The sequence below is a fragment of the Oryzias latipes genome, chromosome 1 (genome assembly GCF_053564925.1).
Source record: "Oryzias latipes strain Hd-rR chromosome 1, Olatipes_Hd-rR_3.1".
NCBI lineage: Eukaryota > Metazoa > Chordata > Actinopteri > Beloniformes > Adrianichthyidae > Oryzias > Oryzias latipes.
Window position 1 is genome coordinate 38913530 of NC_136237.1, and position 19590 is coordinate 38933119.

A 19590-nucleotide genomic window follows, 5' to 3' on the forward strand; every position below is an offset into this window, starting at 1 on the left:
CAAGAAGAAGTTTAACATAAAAGGAGAAGCACTATAAAGTGGCCAAAAGAACATTTTATTTAATACAAGGAAAGTGAATTACATTTTACAAGTTCAACAGTATATTTTAAGATCCCATTTGTGCAGATAGCCTTAAACATTTTAAGTGGAAAGTGTGACGTTGACGGTTCCACAGCTTCTACTTGTTCTTCTTATGGTGCTGCTGTTGTCCCGGCGGTTTGGCTGAATGAGGACGGCTGCCGGGTTTTCCGTCTTTGGTGGATTTCGGTCCTGCAGCGGCTGGTTTCTGACCTCCTGAAGCACTGGGGGCTTTTCTGTCCTCTCCTGCAGAGAAACGGTCCTTTCAGCTTATCTACAATCGTTAAAAGTAGAAGAACGGTGTCCTAGTCTTATTGGATATGCATGTTGCTTTGAAGATCATCCTTGATCGCTTGTAGACGACTAGATCCATGAATGTCTTTCCTTATTTGTCTCGTCTGAGCTGGAATCTGGCTCAAAACTGTGCGGCTGGATAGCTCCAATACCGCTCGCCATTTTTGTTGCACCGCTAATGCTAGGTTGGCACTGTGAGGGGCTATAAGCTAGCGGGAGAACGCCTTAACCGAGAAACGCTCACTTATGGGTGATGGGGAAAGGGGCGGGGTTGCTCCGGGCAAACAATCACACCCACAGCTCAGAGGTGATTTTCTAATTAACTATTTTTATAACCTACTTATAGATAAACGTCTACTGGGAACCTTTTTAAAATGGCTCAAAACAGCGGTCTCCAACCGTTTTCAGACCACGGACCGGTTTCATGTCAAAAACATTTCAGAGCGGAGGTTGGCGCTAAATTGTTTTTAGGCTTCCGGTTTTTGAGAAACCTAGAATAAAAAAGCTACCACAAGAAATTGAGTTTATAAAAATCTGAAAACGTATATATATATTTTACAGATGACAAAGATTCACTGAAACAAAGTTTTTGATTTGCAGAGGTTGTAGATATTCAAGAAAGACAACATTACAGGTTTTATTTCATTGAATACCATTATAACACTGAGAACTCAACACAGACTCCACTCATCTTTCAGGGCAAAAGGATTGATCTTAATTTTTTTTATACATAAATCTTAATTAACTGAGTATTTTTTTTTTTTTTTTTACAGAGGAAAATTTTCTCTGCTAAAGTTTCTTAACAGATGTCTGCTTAAGTCACCCTTGCTGTAGAAAATTCCTAAATGTCACTTTTACAAGTTTCCACAAATCAGCAACTTTTAATATTTATTCTCTGTCAAACGTTTTGCCGCTGCTTTATACTTTAAGATGAAGATTTTTCCCTTTCACGACAGAGTGGGTACTAACAACCAGACGCCAACTTCAGCCATGTCCAACATTTAATGATGGATAAATAAAGCAGGATAAAATAATAAACATAAATCCACTGGTCTGCAACTTTATTATGTGTGTGTGTGAAACGTTAAAACGTCAGTCGCTGCAGCGAGCAGCTTCTGGTCCGCGGGAACAACTGTCTCAATAAATCTGAATTTGGAGGAAAACTCCCGGTTTTGTCCGTAAATAGCTGTTCCTTTGGAGTCGGAGGCTCTTCTTCCATTTCCTCACCGACACTTTTCTCCCCAGAGAAACTTTCTAAATATGTTTGGTTGCTTTTAAGCGGAGAGGTTGACTAACTTGGCGGTCCGAACAGCTGCTTACGGTCACGTGACGTGTCACGACAGACAGATGTGGTGAACAGAATGCGGTAGTTTTCCAAAATGAAACTTCTGCCAGTCTCACAAAATAAACTACCGGTACATTGAAATAATCGAAGTTAGCTTTTGCCTTTTCTCAAAATATGCTTGAGTGGAAATTTAATATGTTGGAAATCCTACAAAATATTAAAGATGAACGGTAAACTGGGTTTTTTTTTTTTTTGGGGTCCTCAATTTAACACTTTTGCTGGCGCTGGAATCAACTTATACTTTAGGAAACCAGGAAATTTACCACAATAATAATATTACCTTATAAGGAAGCCACAAAGAACAGTGTGAATCCTGAATTAGCCTCATAAAAGGACTGGCTGTGCCACAGAGTGTCTCGGTTAAAAACAGAAATGTTTGTGCAGAAAACGACTGATTTAAACCATTGAGAGCTAAATGTGACATTTTTTCAGTTCAGACCCCAAACAGAGAAGGACTTACCTTTATTTTTCGGAGGCTGGCTCCTGTCTCCTCCCCTGTTTTGATGAGCCTTTGGAGCTGGATTGCTGGTGGTCTTATTCTTCCTTCCTGATGAAGGTTTCTTAAACTTTTCTCCATGAGGGTCTGAAAGCGAGTGAAAATTCTCAAATTAGACCTTTTCTATTGTGAAAGCGTCCATTTTTATATTCCCAGTAGGATTTTTTTAATCATGATTTTGCCGTTTTAAGCCAAAAATCAAAAATCTTTAGGACATAGTTCCCGCATAGCAGCAGCAGCTCAGTAGAAATTCATCTCCGAGTTGTGGGCGGGGACTGTTGTCACGGAGCAACCTCACCCCCCATCCCGCCACCTATGGCTGAGAGTCATCTGTTCACGTGCTCTACCGCTAGTTTACAGCCCCTCACAACTCCAACCCAAAATTACAGTTGCAACAAAAACGGTGAGCAATACCAGGGCTATCCAGCCGCCCGGCTTTGAGCCAGATTCCAACTCGGACGAGGAAAACGAAGACGTGATCCATTCGTCTACAAGCGGATGCTTCCGTTTGTTCTCAGTAACAAATAAGCTCTTTTTTCAAATATTATATTTTCCCCTGTTCCAGATTCCCAACGATTCCAAAAAAAAAAGAAGTAAAAAAAAAACAAGAAAGCAGTTTTAAGCTTAATTTTCTTTTTCCATCCACCCTCCATAATCAGAAAACATGTTAGAATGGTTCTTTAACCATCAGGTTAAGTGAATCAAAAAGCACATCTGAGAATTAAAATAACTTATTGAACTTAGTAAATGATCAAATTGAGGATTTTTTTGCAGTAAATGAGGCGTATAGTGTTCCCAAAAACTATTTATTCCAGGTAGCAGTGGATGCAGTTTAATTTTCTTGGGCAAAGGAGCAACTGTGGAGATTTTGCTAGTTTGCTTTTACCAGCAGGCCGAAGCCCACTAACGAACCATTTCACACTTCATGGAGAGCAGCTCTGCGAAAAACCAAACGCTCAGCATGAAACTGGATTTGTTATAAAGCCGTTTCTTACACCAGCGAGTGTTACGAGTGGCCAGTAGTCTGCTGAAAAATCTGTTTACTTCATGCAATAAGGAAGTAAAAAACAAAAAAAAAAACCACTGCATAACAGTTCAAAGCCACAGAACCATTAAAAAAAATAAATAAAAAAAAATCAAACGAAAATGAGAATATAGATAAATATGAACTTTTGTAAAAATAAATTAATAAATAAATAAAGGGGTCGTAGCTTCAAAAAAGTGCATTCAAAATTTCAGGATCTTCACTTCGTCATTTTTGTACCTTGTCTGCTGTTCTAAACTCTATTTTAGTCCAAATAGGATAAATTTAATCTTTCATTTCATTGTAAATTGGCTTTGCAATATAAATGTGGACCATTTATCATGAAATCTTTTTTTAAAATGCAATTTTTGATTCGAAAATTCCTCATAGTTCTTATTGTTAATTAAAAATCAAACATTTCATCCTCTGTAAATCCAGAGTTGGAGCAGCGTTTTGGGAAAATGTCATGCATGGAGTCAAAGGGATGCAGTCCATGCCACCAATTGGTTTGACTCCTGAGGTCTTTTTTTTTAGAAGCAAGTGGTCAGTTTGATCCTTTTGTTTACTAAAAGTCATCATTTGATGTGACCAACTGTTGTGTTTATGGATTTTAGAAGAAAAAAAACACAATTCCCGGCAGCCTGTGGGGGTAGAATCATGAGTGAAGATGCCGGAGCGGCCGTCTTTTACTCACTTTGACGGCCTGTTGAAAAGCTAGAGGGACCAAACCGATTGTGTTGCGCATTATTCCATGACGGCCGCGGCTGCATGTAAATGGGGAATGGAACCTGCTGGTAAATGGTGTGGACGGCCGGAGGGGCGGGATGGTTGAGGCCGGGATGACCTCCTTCCTGTTGAGGTCGCTCTGGTGCTGAAAAGGCTTTAAAATCAAGCAAACGAAACACTTTAAGCAAAGATCTTCAGCGTTTACAACAACCTAAAGCCGTTCGAATTGTTAGATAATGACTTTTGATTGACTTGAAACATTAAAGAGCAAATCTGATCAACATATGCCGGCGACCGAGAACTTCCCCTCTAAAGCTACGTTCACTCCGCCCACTTCCAATGACAGGATGTAAACGTGTAAGTCGGGCTTTTACCTTCAAAACTCCCACAATCGCACGTAACTACGCATACTTTAAAGACTGATCTCTGTCTCTGGCTGTGTCTGATTCCCACCCTACTCCCCAACGACTAGAAAACTATACAGTGTGGGACGATGTAGTGCCCTGGATTTTAAAAAGGAATTTGGACACCATGTCCACTACTTTGTTTTTTTAAACTGCAAATATGACGTCATCGATTTCACAAAGTGAAAATCTCATTGATACGAATGTTTTATGATGAACATTTATGAATCACTGAGTTATGAAGATAATAATGTTGGTTTATTTACAAAAAAAAACTTTTTGGGGGCAAAAATTGTTCAAACGCAATGCATTGTGGTCTATATTCGCCAATCTAGTGACCATTGATGGACACTGGTTTTTCGCAGACACTTCTGGGAAACTTCTATGGAGTCGTAGATTCGGACAGCACTACAAACTGGTGAACTATATAGTGAAGGAATTCAGACGTAGAGCCTCTATGTATAAAGCATGTGGCCATTCAAACACAGGGTCTAAATCGGAGTCTCCGATTGGTCAAAGTTCAATCTGGTTTTCCGTTCAACACGCGTTCAATGGCTGCAACTTGCAGCAAGAGCTCAAACGGTTGTAAAAACTGCACAGCTGGGGGTGAAGATGAGATCTTTGAACACAGAATCCCACTTTTCATTGGAAGGGGCCGATTTAACACGCTTGGCAGAGGGGGGGGGTGAACGTAGCTCCAGTTGAAAAGGTTCAGCGGTTGCCACTTTTTTGCAATGATTTGGCTTTTTTCAGCAATAAATTAAGTAGATAATTGCAGCCGTTTGCTGCCACCATGGCGTCAACCCCAACCCGGAAGACTCTTCATGAAAGGAGGACGTACTCGATGGCTCATCCCCGGTACTTTCAGGTTCCGATTCTGACCCAGATGTTTCAGCATCGCCTGGAAAATATATACATTCAACAGTTTATGACTTGTCAGACATTCCGCTGCTTACTCGCACATTTATATACATCAAAAGGGGTGAAGAAGTCACGACAAGAGAAAGAACAATTCCACACAAGACGTGCAGAAACAGAGAAAGTCAGTCGGTTACCTGATCCAAGAAGAGGTGGTCTGGCCTCAAAGGGCTGAGACAGAATCTCCATCAGACTCCCCTTCAGGTCAGCAGCAAAGCTCTGTGCTGCTGTCACTCTTTCAGAATCCAGGTTGATCCGAGGCGCATAAGGGTCAAACTTTATGACCTTTGGAAGTTCAAAGGAGGCCTGGAAACAATCATGAAATAAAAACCAGCATCAGTTTTGTCGTTGTTCTGCTCCTCTGTGCAGTTTCCTTCCAGCACAAACTCCACCTGCAGAAAGGCTGTGGTCTGGGACCGACGCAGCAGTTCGTTGATGTCCTCCCTGGCGGTCCTCATCTTCTCGTTGTTCTCGGAGAACCTCTTGGCGAAGTGCTGAAGCTTCATCTGACCCTTCTCCAGCTCGCAGTCCACCTCGTGCAGAGCAGCGCGCTCATCTTGAGCCAGCACGTCCCTCAGTTGTTGGTACGCAGCCGACAGCGCCGTCTTTCTGCTGTTGGCAGCCCCCTGGAAAAATGGTCCAAATGAAGACGCCCATCCATGTGTCCTGCTGCTGTAGGGACATTTGACTCGAATTTGTCTGAAGGTTACCTTAAGCTTGTTCTGCATGTCAGTTATCTGGAGAACAACCGAATCCGTCCTCTCGATCTTCTCGTTCAGCAAACTCAACTTTGCTCTGAAGTCGTTCTGCAGAAACAAAAAAAGAACCAAGAACGATTTGAGTAGAAACCCATCACCAACAGAGCGTTTGGTCACGTGACCACCTGTCAATCAAAAGGTTATTAATATTATTTTGAAGGCAATTACAAAAAAAAAAAAAAAAAAAAACTTTCACCGATCCTCCCCCGGGGTCCACTCAGACTGGACACATTAAACTGAGCTAGAATTTGTTTCTCTCGATAATCTGGACCAAATTTTCAGTCTCGGTACATCCTGGTCCAGGACCAGGAACCGCTCTCTGACCCATCTTTCAACGGTTCGTTTCCAATCAGACTGAGGTCCAGTTTGCTCTGAGTTTCAGCAGTCTAAATAAAAACACTGGACCTCAGTAACCGCCTTGCAGCATGCCTCCGCCGTACCAAAGTACAAAGTGTCGTACCAACGTTGAGACATTATCCAGTATTCTTCCTCTCGTCACTTTGCCCCACCCTCGCAATTCCTGGCCAACGACTAAACAGATGTTTAGTCACATGGTTTTGTTTACAAGCTTTGGCCCAGAACAGAACTCTCCGGCTGACAGTCCGACAGTCCAAATGCAACGTTCATGACTAGAGCCGGACTAAATTTAGCGTTCTCAGACCGGATTAACAGACTTTTCCCGTCTGAATACACCCTAAATGTAATCCCAGACCAGTATGTCAGCATGCTGGGGATGAATTGCTTGAATCAAGCCATGCAGCGATCACTCCCTGAACTGACTTGGCTCCAGTTCATTTGACTTTAAATCGGTCTCAATCAGGAAGTACAATTCTTGCCTGTTATTGTACTGTGACAACTACAAAAAGAACCAATCATGTTTGTTGTGTGGGAACAAAGTCTACAGGTCAGTAAGGGAGCCACTGAAACATTTTTGTTTGTTCAGCTTTTTTTTTTTTTTAACCATAGTTTTGTTTACCAACTCATTTTGCTGGAGGAGGAATATGGGACTCAGATTGTAAAACTTGGAAAAACTTTTTTTCTTCATTTTTTTGACAACAAATGTTCAGGAATTTGATACGAACACGTTCACAACAAGCTTTTTAAAGTACATAAAAATCTATACAAGTCAGAAAAGTAACAGAAAGGAGCCACAGTTTTCTGTTGCTCAGTTGTAAATTTCTTATTGTTATAGTATTTACCCTCCTGAAATACTGAAATGATTATGGAGCTTTTCGATGGGATGGGGCTCTGGGGATTGCATCTTAACTGATGAAGGAGGGCTTCATCAGACACTTGACTTCGGGCTGGCAGATGGGAGCTGTGGAGGAAGACTTACCTCCTTCAGGCCCCTCTGCTCCTCAGGAGAGGAGAAGGAGCAGGATTTGTGGACCTGCTGGAGGCAGGAGCTGCAGATCAGACGTCCGTGCTCCGTGCAGAAATGCTCCATCAGCTTGTGGTGTTCGGAGCAGATGTGCTCCGACAGATCCCCCACAGGATCGATCAGCTGGTGGACGCGGAAGGTGGGGTTCTCCCGGTGAGGCCGCAGGTGCTCCTCGCAGTAGGAGGCCATGCAGGTGAGGCAGGTCCTGGAGGCCTCTGCCTCCATACATGTGTCGCAGAGGACCACATGCTTCTCCTCAGCTTTGCTCTGCTCCTCAGCTTTGCTCTCCTGCTCGGTCGGGATGGCTGAGCTGTTCTTGGAGGACTTCAGCTTGAAGGCCTCCACCACGGAGCTGAGGACCGTGTTCTTCTGCAGCTCTGGCCTGGACGGGAAGCTGGTCCGACACTGAGGGCAGCTGAAGTTGGCGTCCTCCCAGGTGGCGAGCAGGCAGTCCTGGCAGAAGTTGTGTCCGCAGGGGATGGTGACCGGACAGTCGAAGGGGCTCAGGCAGATGCAGCAGGTCAGCTCCTCCTCCAGAGCGCACAGGGAAAAGTCGGCCTCCTCCGCCATCATGAAAACTGCTGCTGCTGTTCGGAGAGACGATGACGCACTTTCAAGGGAGGGAGGGAGAAACGAAACCTAACGGCTTGTTTGGAAACCGCCTCCAAACAAACGTCACGAGGCGTTTAGCGGCACCAATTTGACTTCGAAATAAAGAAGAGAGTTTTTTTTCAACAGCGTACAAAGGGAATAATGCCCGATAACGAGTCAACACAAATTACCGGAAGCCTGAACCGTCTGGTCAGTTTTTCACTTTTTAATGTACACCCAGCAGCCAATCAGAATCGAGGATTCACCCGGACTGCGGTGTAAAGAGAATTAAATCCTTCCGCGCTGCGTAAACATTTACAGAAGGCTCTATTTACTCTTTGTTAAAAATAATTTCTATATTATTTATATGTATTACTGTTAAAAATATGAATCTATACTAGTTCCCAAGCAGCACTTTCCTTGTTAAAATTAAAAAAGTTAAATGTCTTCGGATTCTTAAATATTGAGAGAGAGAAAAGGCACTGGGGAAGGGGTTGGAAGTATTTTTCTTTGTCATATTTCAAAGTAATAGGAGCCAGTTTAGCTCGTGCTGGTTTGCAGCGCATTCCGTCCGTGAAACCAGGGAATCCGGGCTGTTCCCTATTCCCTTCTCTGCTTCTGTGCCGGTCCCAAGCCCGGATAAATTGAGAGGGTTGCGTCAGGATGGGCATCCGGCGTGAAACATCGTCAAGTTAACCATGCAGCTCATCCTCGAAGGAGAGTTTGTTTCGCGGTGGCGAACCCTGATGGGAAAAGCCAAATGAGAAATACGCAATTCTCAACAATCAATTTGCAATTTCATCATATTGCATTGTCAAGTGAATTATGACATATAAAATGTAATTGATTTTTTTTTTCAACTCTTGCCACAAAATGGACCCAAGCTGTTGGTTGTTCTCCCATCCCATAATAATTCAGTTTCATTACTGTATTTAAAATATATATATATATATTTTTTTTTTTGCTCCATAAGCATTTTTTAACTGAATCACTCTCTGTAACGTCATTGTCTTTGTGTGGGGTGTCGTTTGTGCCCAAAATTCCTTTTCCGCCGGGTACGAGGTGTGGGCAAATTCTGTTGACTTTACGCGAATGTGGGGCTGCACGGTGACGCAGTGGTAAGCGCTCTTGCCTCACAGCAAGAAGGCCCCCGGTTCAAGTCCCGGCTGGGGGACCTGAAAAACTACATCAATGGGGGACCTTTCTGTGTGAGGCCATAGGTGTGTGAGTGAATGGATGTGTGACTGAGGATATTCCACCCTGCAACAGACTGGCGACCTGTCCAGGTTATCCCTTGCCTACGCCCAAGTGGCTGGGATAGGCTCCGTCAACCCCGTGACCCCGAAAGGGAATAAACGGTTAAGAAAATGAATGAATGAATTTACGCGAATGTGGCTGGGGGTCACATTTTTGCTCAAAGGTGCAGAAAGTTATTCAACTGTATAAAAAATGTGGTCCTCGCAGTCATCGACTGCTTTGGACCATAATTAGGTGAGCTAATTACCCAGAGAGAGCAAAGGTTTTCCCATTATAGAACCTTTATTTATAATTAACACAGTTTTATTTTCATCAAACACAATTAAAGATTTTACAACATCTACATCGATATTTCACCTGCAAATAGAAATTTGGTTGACATGACAGAACCTGCTAAAGCAGTCTTAAGTGTTCTGATTAAAGCAAATTCTCTTTATCCAATGAAATACACCTCCAAAGACACACGGTTACTCATTAAACTCAAACGTGATTGATGTGTCGAGCGTAGAAAACGCCGACCAGGTTCAGTCGCTCAACTTTTGCCCCATCACTTTCGTTCCTCTGTCAGAGCTTCTAAAGTGATGGAGTGTAAACGCCCCAATGGGAACAGAAGCTATGAGACCCCAGTTCCAATCAGGAGCACAAAGAAATTAAGGAAGTCAATGAAATGTGACATTTCCCTGACGAGTCTCGACCTGCAGAAACACCCATGTTTCCAAGGGACCCACTGTGTGTTCTTCTGTTCACGGCAGAACCAAGTCCAACCTTTTCCCCTGTAGACATTCGTTTGTTGTGAACAGCACGAGACAGTTCCTAAAAATAAGTAGGTGTCCCTGCTGTTGGCGGCTTCTGACAGTAAAGAATATCCAAAGTCAAAGGTGGAGAGGGAGTCGTCTACCAGACAAATGTATGTCTGAGAAACTGGATTCAGTTCTGCCATCATCCACTTCCTGCTCAGCCACAGCCGTGTTCTGACTTCACCTGATAGTATGAGCAAGATGACGTTCTTTTTTTATCTCGTGCATTTCAAAAACAGTATAAATACACATTTACTTTTGTCTGGAAATGCTTCTCTGTGTTTTAAAGGCGCACATGCTCTCTAGAGGTGGAGAAAAACGCATTTTCTGTGACTAAAGCAGACGAGTCAGCTTCCATATTCATCACTCTGCAGCTGTAAAAAAAACAACAGCAGAGATGATGATCATTCCTTTTAAATGCCAGAATCTCTTAGAACCGGTCTTATTCTCAAAAAGGACCGAGGTTCTGTTGGTGTGATGGCTTAGGAGAGGAGCCTCCATCACTGCCTTCCCACTGGCTGATTCAGAGGCATCGTGTTGATCACCACTGTTGCTCCATCTTCTATAGCTTTATCTGGTCCTACCAAAATAAAAGCTTGAAGATATGAGACAGGATTAGGGTCACAATGGGGGGGAAGAAAAAACAAACAAACACCCGGACTTCTAAGATTTAAGTCAGAAACCCGTAAAAACTCTTGTGATTTACTACTCCATACTTAGAAAAGCGAATAAACTTGAATCTTTTTTTTGTCTTAATCTAACCTGCTCAGTTTGGACACGACGGATAACTTTAATCAGATTTAGATATTTGTACAACAAGTACTTTTATGTTTTAACCCAAGTTATCTATGAAAACTTACTTAAAAAGCTTCAATTGAATCGCAATTGCTTCCAAATATCCACATTTCTTTGCATTATTTATAAGAATGCTTTATCAATGGGGATGGGGGGTGTACAGATGAAGTAGGACGTGCAGATGCAGCATCTTTACTGCAGCTTGCACAGAGTAACACTGGAGCCACTCGAGAAAGCCCAAACAGCCGGATAGACGGCCTCCACGCAGGGTATGGAGAAGGAGTGTAAGGGATACGCCCTGTCTGCCACGTTGTAGAAGGTCGCCCTGCCCTCCTCACAATCCAACAGCACGCCTACGCGCTTGGGACTCGGGTTGACCAGCACCACCTCCACACTGCTGTGCCAGGCGGACAGCTTAACGTTGAACCACTCCAAACACCAGGACATGTTGTTGCGTCCCAGACGACTGGCGGGGCCTTTGCGGTCAAGGCTGCCGTAAGCCAATCCGACGCCAATGAAGTTGTTGCAGCTCAGTCGGAACTCCCAGTAGTGGCGACCTCTGATAAAGCCTCTGGAGGAGAGTACCTGGGAGCAAAGCGCAAAGCGCTCGGGGCATTCTGGGTAGTTGGTGGGCTCATCTGAGACAGACGCTTTGGTGAAGTCTTCGGTGAGGATGATGCGTTTGTGGGCTGTTCTTGGATCAAAAGTGAAACCAACGCCAACTAGAAGGAATGACACAAAAAAAAAAAAAACAGGATAAATGTAATGAACACAACATCCGTTCTGAAAGTTGTCCCACTAAAAAAGCTGAGTTTGGTCTCTAGCGATTCATTTTGACACGATTTGATTCATACAATTTGTGGCCGACTACACCCTTCGTAGTCGATATTGGTTCAAGTGAACGATCCAATTCTCTGACCTAAGGTCGATCAAAACTTCAACCAGTGTGACTCAGAGACAAATACCTGGTGCTGAACAGTGCAGGTGGAGTTTTCCAGATTCCTTGCATTTTTTTTACAAGATAATCAAGTGAAAATATATGTACAAAAAAAGTAAACAAGAATTATTGGTAAATCCATTCACATTGTAGTTTCAGAAAGTTCATTCAGAACATAATTAGATCATTCTCCCACACTGTCTGGTCACATGTCTTTGCTACATTTATAGTGTTTCCACACTATGTAAAACTATAAAATGAATTGGGATTATACAAGTTACTGTTTCATTGTAGGTGGGCGCTTGAATGCCACTTCCAATGAAAACGTTCGGGCTTCAGCATTTGAAACCGTCACGTTGACGTGTAGCTACGTGCCTTTTTACGACTCTACGTTCAAAACGCGTTGCAAGTTAAAACAGGCCGACTCCTGGATTTGGTAGTGAAAAATCAACGACGACCGCTTTAATTCACGGAGGTCCCGAATGTTCGGAAAAGCAATCATGGAGGAGAAATTAATCATTGCGGTTCGTGCCCGGCTGGAATTCCACGACACAAAGTCTTTCATTTATCGCAATAGAACTGTGAAAGATAAAGTCTGGAGCGAGGTTTGTACCGCTTTGACATTTCGCACCGAGCCTCTTCAAACTGTAGCCGGCAGACATGCGCTAGTATTATTGCTATACTACTTAAATTGTTTAAAAATTACACAATATTAGGCCTGCACAATATACCGCAAATTTATCGCTATCGCAGTACCAAGCTGTGCAATACGCATATCGCAAAAGACAGCAAAAATTGCAATAAATGGTTACCTTAAATGTGCTAAAACAAGCTTATGGCAGCTTGAAGTATTTAACGAATCCAATAAATCAATTTATGCATTTGACCAATCAGATGGAGTCCTATTATGTTAGATGTTCCCCTTCTCTGTTGACGAGGGTCATTTGGAGTATAATTTTTAAACTGTTGCAATTATATGGGAATGATGTTTTTGGTTGTTTTACTCTTTGTTTATTTACCGCAAGTTATATTCTTATCGCAATATGTTTATCACCAAAATCACATATTGCGAGTTTTCCTCATATCGTGCAGCCATATACAATATGATTTCCTGGACTTCTACATTCTGTCTCCAACTGTTGAAATGTTTCTGTCATTAACACTACAGACCTCTGGCATCTCTGTGGAAGTGGGACAACTTGCAAACAGTTGTTTGCCCCACTGCAAGACTTACACTTCATGAGCTCACTTCTTTTTTCAGCTGAAGCGATGTCTTTGGCAATTTCTGCATTCAAAACTGAGAGGGAGAGAAAAGAAAAAACAGCTCAATTGGGCACAACAGCAGTTTAAATTAAAAAAATTGGTATTTGTAATAAAATTCCCACTATTTGCCACATCTGCCCCCTTGCTCTTTTATTGCATTTCAAAGCTCAAAACTACATTAGATTATTTTAGAAAAGAATAACGAATAACGTTGTTGAAGCTGACTAACCTGCATTGTACAAAGAAAATACAAAAGATAGCAGAATAGTGTACAGGAAATCCAAACTCAGCTGAGTAATGTAAGGCAATGCTATATAAAAGGCTGAAAATGATGTTTTAATGAGTTCTGGTTCTGTTTGTGAGGTGAAATTCTGGCCCAGACTGTGGTGTGGAACTGCCACCAGATTAGATTATAACCCGAGACAATAAACCCCGTTGTCTACCTGATATTTTCTCCTTTAGTTTGTGTACTTTCAGGTCCAAAAGGTGTTCCATGGATTTGGACAGCTCTCGTTTTGTCAATCCGCTTGCATCGGAAGACTTGGTGCCTTCTAAAAAAGGGGAAAAAAATAAATACAGGCATGAATCAAAATGAGTAAAAAGGATTATTTAAGGCAGAATCCAAGCAAAGGGTCTGGAGTTTAAAGTCAAACGCCGATCATCATTCGATCTTTTGTAGAAGAGTTCCCAGTGGTCTTTTAAAGATGACGTTTTTAGCCAAAAATAAACCTATGACGTTTTCTAGGACAGTTTCTGCAGAGTGGCAGTAGTTCAGTAGAATTTGCCTCTCAGTTGTGGGTGAGACCATGTATGTGGGGCATCCCTGCCCACCCCCCTTTCCTCCCAGTAGCTAAGAACAGGGCGCTTGTGGCCCGCCTAGTCACAAATACAAATATAAATCTTTTTCAAACCGTATTTTTGCGTCTGCTCCTGATTTACAGCGATTTGAATCAAAAAAAAAATTCTCAGAAATGCAACTTTGACATTAATTTTCTCAATGTTGGTCCTCCCACGTCAGAAAAATGCAACAAGAACATGTCAGAAAGTCCCCTACCCTGCTTTGCTACAGCACTGTAAGATCAGTAAATATTTAATAATGCTAACTTACATTTTTAAAGTCAAACAATTCTTACTTGATCTTTTCTTTGAGGCTGGTTTAGGCAGAGAAGTTTGGATGGGAGTTCCAGGCTCTAAAAAAAGACAAAAAATAGAGCATTTAAAGTAATCCTTTTAGATAAAATTTCACAATTTTGTTTCATTTTTCTTGTGAGTTATTATAAATCATTTTATTATAAATGAGTAAAATTCCTCAATTATTTAATATTATTTATTTTAATAGGTTACCCAATTGCTGAGATGTTTTTGGGGTCAAAGATAAAGAAGAAGCTGCTCCTGCACCTAAAAAAAAAATACAACAAATCCATGCGTCAGTATTTTATTATCCCTCAACAGTCGATAGACTAAAAGGTCCTCCAAATCAAACAGGATTGCTAAATATAAATGAATAAAACATCCGTATTTGACAGCATGTTTTGTTTTGCAACAGTTATGTATATTTTTATGCTTTATTTAAAATTTAATACGAGGGAAATACATGTAATTGTTTTTTTACTCCTAAGCTTACAGTTTTTGTTTTTTTCCACATTACAACAAATAATAGTGCTTAAGATTTCTTTCAAAATAAAACATTAACCATTGGAAAATCCACATGATGACTGGGCTGTGGGGTTGGTTAAGAAATTTTGATTTAATGCATTATTTGGACAAAAAAAAAGAAGTATTTTGTCTCATGTTTAACCTTCACAACTGAACGATTTTTAATGGTTTCTCGTGATTACTACGGGGTCAAATCAGGATTTTCTTAAAATGAATGAAAAACCAGATTGTACATTTAAAAAAACACTCATGTTTATTTGAAAATAAAAAAAATTAAAATAAGTTTTAAACTAGAAAGTACACTAACTTAAAAAAATAAATAAATAAATTTAGGAAAAATAACTTAAATTCGAAGAAATACTGACAACTTAAAAAAATAGCCTAACTTTACAGCTAAAACTTGCCAAATTCAAATTAAATTTTTTAAAAGTACAAAATTTTGGTTAATGTGCAATTTTGTGATATAAATCATATTTTGCCATGTCTTTTTTTCAAATTATTTTTTTTCATTCACTTTAAGCTTATTCAGATTTGATCTCATAGATTTGGGGCTTTTAAACATTTCATACTTTAATCATATAATGTGAAGATAAACAAGAAGTGACCATTTTTGCAGAAAACCCAATGAAAGAAATATTTTGTACAAAAAACAAGTCTTCGAAAAACTAAATTTCTGACAATCATCAACAATACTCATGCAAAAAATTAAAGATCCAGTCACATTTTATTTTTTCAGAAAATATTGATAAAGAATTTCTCCATTTCTAAATCATTGTGGGATCTAACAGAATTCATTTTGTGGATTTTAATAAAAATGATGGGGAAAAAATTACAGTTTAATATGATAAAGGGTGAATTTGCAGATTCGGTCACCCGTCCCATACTTTCATTTCTAAATACTCACCAGCTTGAAGAAAGACCGTGGCTACCGCTGGGATCAAATTGAACAGAATTCACCAACAACATTTTTAAAAAGGATTTAAAAAGTCCCGTCAGCGCAGCTGAAGACTGACCCGGTTTGAGCAGCTCTATCCGCGCTGCAACAGGATGTCCAAACATTTCCGTCAGGTGTTTCTTCAGCACAGCAGGAAAAATCTCTGCCGCCATCACTTTGCTGGAGTCCAAGGTGACCCGAGGCGTGTAGGGCTCAAAATTCACAGCTTGGGGGAGTGTGAATGACGTCTGCAGGACAGAGGGTGGATCATGATGCACCTCATTGTAATCACAGACACACTGCTGGGTGAGATTTCTAACATCTAAAAGAGCTTTTTTTTATGAAGGTGTGGAGCCATAAAACCAGGTGAGACACCACTAGTGGATCAAAGATCGAATTAGAATTGAACTGTGTACATGGTCCCAGAAAAACCTTATGCGATTATAACAAACGTTTACATACGCCACACTTTTGGTCGGAACAAATCATTTGGACGTGCAGGACTCTCCAAAATACCGGAAACGACCACAGAAGAGGAAATATTGATTTCTGTTGTAAACAAACAAACCTGCAGCGTGGAGTGAGATGATCTTCTAAACGTGATTTTATCATTATTATGATTATTATTACGTGCTTGTTCGCTCGTACTTTTTTTTTTAACTCTGTGCCTTTTTTCTTGGCGGAACGGAGCCGAAAGAAGGGTTAGGCTAATAAGTGCCAGCAACAACATTTAGCCGTGGATGCATTTAAAATCCATGTGGTCAAGGCCGCAATGTGCATCTTGACTGAACGTAAATATGTGGAACTAACGTCAGCCTTTATTTTGTCTGGACACGATTGGAGACATGAATTCACAGGATTGTTTACACGGTTTCTCAGGACCCTAACCCCTGCTGCAAACACGAAGCTACGAGTGCGGCTGCTCTGCTCAGAGACTTGCTTTGCACGGGCGGAGCAGGCGACCGGTCCTCTTCGCGCTCCAAAGCTTTCTCTGGAGCGCCACACCGTCTACAAACGACGCAAAGCCAGCGCAGCAGTGACCAACGATCAGAATAAACTGTTTATATGGTGTTTTGTATATTTGGTGTTTCTTCTGCACGTGACAGGTTCATGGTGACAGATGGACTTCTGGGTATGTGAATGAACAGGGCAGGATAAAGTATTGGTCCTCTTCAGCCAAACGTGTCTCTGAGCTCCGTGTTTTAGATATGAAACTCCACTTTACCGACACAAAATCCCAGAAAGCCGGCTACACTAACATTAATCTGATTTTGAGTCGCCAAAAGGTTCACAACTTCTTTGTTTTTGAAACCTATCCGGAAATAAAGCTTCACAAAAGGCTCATCTTCAAGCTAGGCTCCCATAAACAGACAACTTTGGTGTTATTTCTTGTAAATTTACATGTTTTTAAAGTCGTAATTGAAAATAAAATAAAAAGCTTTTGTTTGTTTTGTAAACTGGCCCAAAACTCAATTGCAGAAAAAAAACAGCTGCGAAAAATTAAGAATATGAACGTCAATAACATCCATCAAATCAATTCATCCCATCAAGCTTTTCCAGAGAAAAGCTTCTCAAAGTCATCTTGATGCCTTCTGCCAGGCCACGGTTGAAAATAAGATTTTGTTTTCTGGTTTGCCTTGATAAATAAAAAGGTCAAATAACAAAATAAAGGGGATGTTAAATGCTAAATTGTCCAAGAGGCTCAATGCAGACACGAAAACCACGTCACAGGGCTCTACTCTGCATACTCTAGTTCTAGGTGAACACACTAGTCAGCGGCCGTCCTACCTGCAGAAAGCTCTGCGTTTGGGACTGTCCCAGCAGACGGCAGATGTCCCCTTTGGCTTTCTTCATGTTTTCGACATTCTCAGAGAACTTCTTCATCAGGGTTCGGATTTTCATCTGACCGCTCTCCACCTCTCGGTCCAGCGCGTTGGAGGCCTCGCTCTCCTCTCGAGTCAGCATGTCTCTCACCTGCTGATACTCAGCCGCTATGGTCTTCTTCCTGCTGGTGGCCGAGTCCTGGAGGGAGGGAGGGAGGGAGAGCATGACGGTCTAAAAGACCCAGAGGTGTTCTAGACCTCCACTACTGCAATACCTTCAGCTTGACTTGCATGACCGTCATTTGAGAGAGAATAGTCTCGTTCTTTGTGATCTTTCCATCCAGGAGCTCCAACTTGGTCTTCAGGTCAGCCTGAAGACAGAGGAATGGTTGGACATTTGATGATGTTTTCTAGTCTGAAACAAAAATAAGCTTTAACCAAGAATCTTCAGAATCTGCTCCTCCTGCCCGCAACTTTTTAATAAACTCCTGTTGCTCTGCAGGAACTATGTCCTACAAAATGATTTGGGCTAAAAACGGCATCATCATTACCAAAAGACCACTGGGATCAAAAGATGATCAGGGCAAACAAATACATATTTGCCACAAAGTTGTAAAAGTCTAATACTGTGTACTGGGACAGCTACCTCCTTCAGGCTCCTCTGCTCCTCAGGGGAGGTGAAGGAGCAGCCTTTGTGGGCCTGCTGGAGGCAGGAGCTGCAGATCAGACGGTCGTGGTTTGTACAGTAGAGCTCCATCAGCTTGTGGTGGTCGGAGCAGATGTGCTCCATCAGGTTTCCGACTGGCTCGCTCAGCTTGTGGACGCGGAAAATGGGGTTGTCCCGGTGAGGCCGCAGGTGCTCCTCGCAGTAGGAGGCCATGCAGGTGAGGCAGGTCCTGGAGGCCTCTGCCTCCATACATGCGTCGCAGAGGACCACATGCTTCTCCTCAGCTTTGCTCTCCTGCTCCTCAGCTTTGCTCTCCTGCTCGGTCGGGATGGCTGAGCTGTTCTTGGAGGACTTCAGCTTGAAGGCCTCCACCACGGAGCTGAGGACCGTGTTCTTCTGCAGCTCTGGCCTGGACGGGAAGCTGGTCCGACACTGAGGGCAGCTGAAGTTGGCGTCCTCCCAGGTGGCGAGCAGGCAGTCCTGGCAGAAGTTGTGTCCGCAGGGGATGGTGACCGGACAGTCGAAGGGGCTCAGGCAGATGCAGCAGGTCAGCTCCTCCTCCAGAGCGCACAGGGGAAAGTCGGCCTCCTCCGCCATCATGAACACTGCTGCAAGAGTTGCGACAAATCTGCGACAGAAACGAAACTTAAGTCAAAGTTAAACCAGCAGGTTTTGATTCCCCCATAATTACAATTTAATCAAAAAGCATATTTAAAGTCGTTGGTCTGACACCTAATAATCAAATATTAGATAAAATTTTGACAAGTAAACAAAACAGCGACCTTTACTTTCGGCTTGACGTCACCAGAATTAAAGCATAAATATCCGTAAGGATTAACGTGAAAAGGGAGGAAGAACACTTACACTTACCTTTTGTCGTCGAGGAATGATTTTTTTAAAGTTAAATAAGCCCTTCCGTTCGGGTTTGTCTCGTGAACTTTGTGGCCTGACCTAAAGTCTACGTCATCGAAGGTGTGTCACGAGCTGTTCCGCAGCTGCGCGCGCAGCAAAAAACAGTTTTCAAAACAACAGTTTGCAGTTGCGTGAGCTGAGGGAAGCTGGTTTTCCTCTGAAAAAAAATCACTCTAATCGCTTTTTCAAAGTTTTTAACATAACAAAAGCATGACGAAGCCATATCAATACTCACCAAGAAGGAATAATTGTTGAAAATATATCTGTATGGATTAATATGAAACCCCTTTTGAGCTATTTTCTGTCAAGTGTCCTTTTTTTTTTTACAACTTTATTTATATAAGATTTTATTTAAATAATGGAAAATTAAATACAATAGGTGACATATAACGCTTATTTGTGAAAAAATGTTTCAAGAGAAACGCTGGGGCGAGGTGCGGTGTAAAGGTAAAAAAAAGAAAAAAAAAAGAAAATACAATTATGTTTATCTTTGTTACAGGTTTTAACTGCAAAAAAGCTCAATTTACACATTTA

At 41.8% G+C, this 19590-nt stretch overlaps 2 protein-coding genes across 5 annotated transcripts; both read right to left on the reverse strand.

The window, feature by feature from the left end:
* Positions 1-34: 34 nt before the first annotated feature.
* LOC111946281 (E3 ubiquitin/ISG15 ligase TRIM25) lies at positions 35-8269 on the reverse strand. Its single transcript, XM_023954673.2, has 8 exons — positions 7380-8269; positions 5996-6091; positions 5678-5911; positions 5423-5591; positions 5209-5268; positions 3932-4117; positions 2178-2300; positions 35-324 (listed from the first exon to the last, which is right to left on the reverse strand). The coding sequence occupies exons 1-8, from the start codon at positions 7995-7997 to the stop codon at positions 179-181; spliced, it is 1632 nt and encodes a 543-aa protein (XP_023810441.1). The 5' UTR covers positions 7998-8269; the 3' UTR covers positions 35-178.
* Positions 8270-9535: 1266 nt separating this feature from the next.
* On the reverse strand, positions 9536-19149 carry LOC101157185 (E3 ubiquitin/ISG15 ligase TRIM25). Of its 4 annotated transcripts, none has more exons than XM_011485221.3 (11): positions 19015-19141; positions 18124-18772; positions 17753-17848; positions 17443-17676; positions 15734-15902; positions 15625-15651; positions 14409-14462; positions 14198-14254; positions 13508-13615; positions 13036-13098; positions 9536-11586 (listed from the first exon to the last, which is right to left on the reverse strand). In XM_011485221.3, the coding sequence occupies exons 2-11, from the start codon at positions 18742-18744 to the stop codon at positions 11057-11059; spliced, it is 1959 nt and encodes a 652-aa protein (XP_011483523.1). In that variant the 5' UTR covers positions 18745-18772; positions 19015-19141; the 3' UTR covers positions 9536-11056. The 4 variants fall into 4 exon arrangements, with proteins under 4 accessions (XP_011483523.1, XP_020564737.1, XP_078803420.1 ...); XM_020709078.3 differs by having other exon boundaries at positions 19009-19141; XM_078947294.1 differs by lacking the exon at positions 15625-15651 and having other exon boundaries at positions 19009-19149.
* Between the last annotated feature and the right edge of the window lie 441 nt (positions 19150-19590).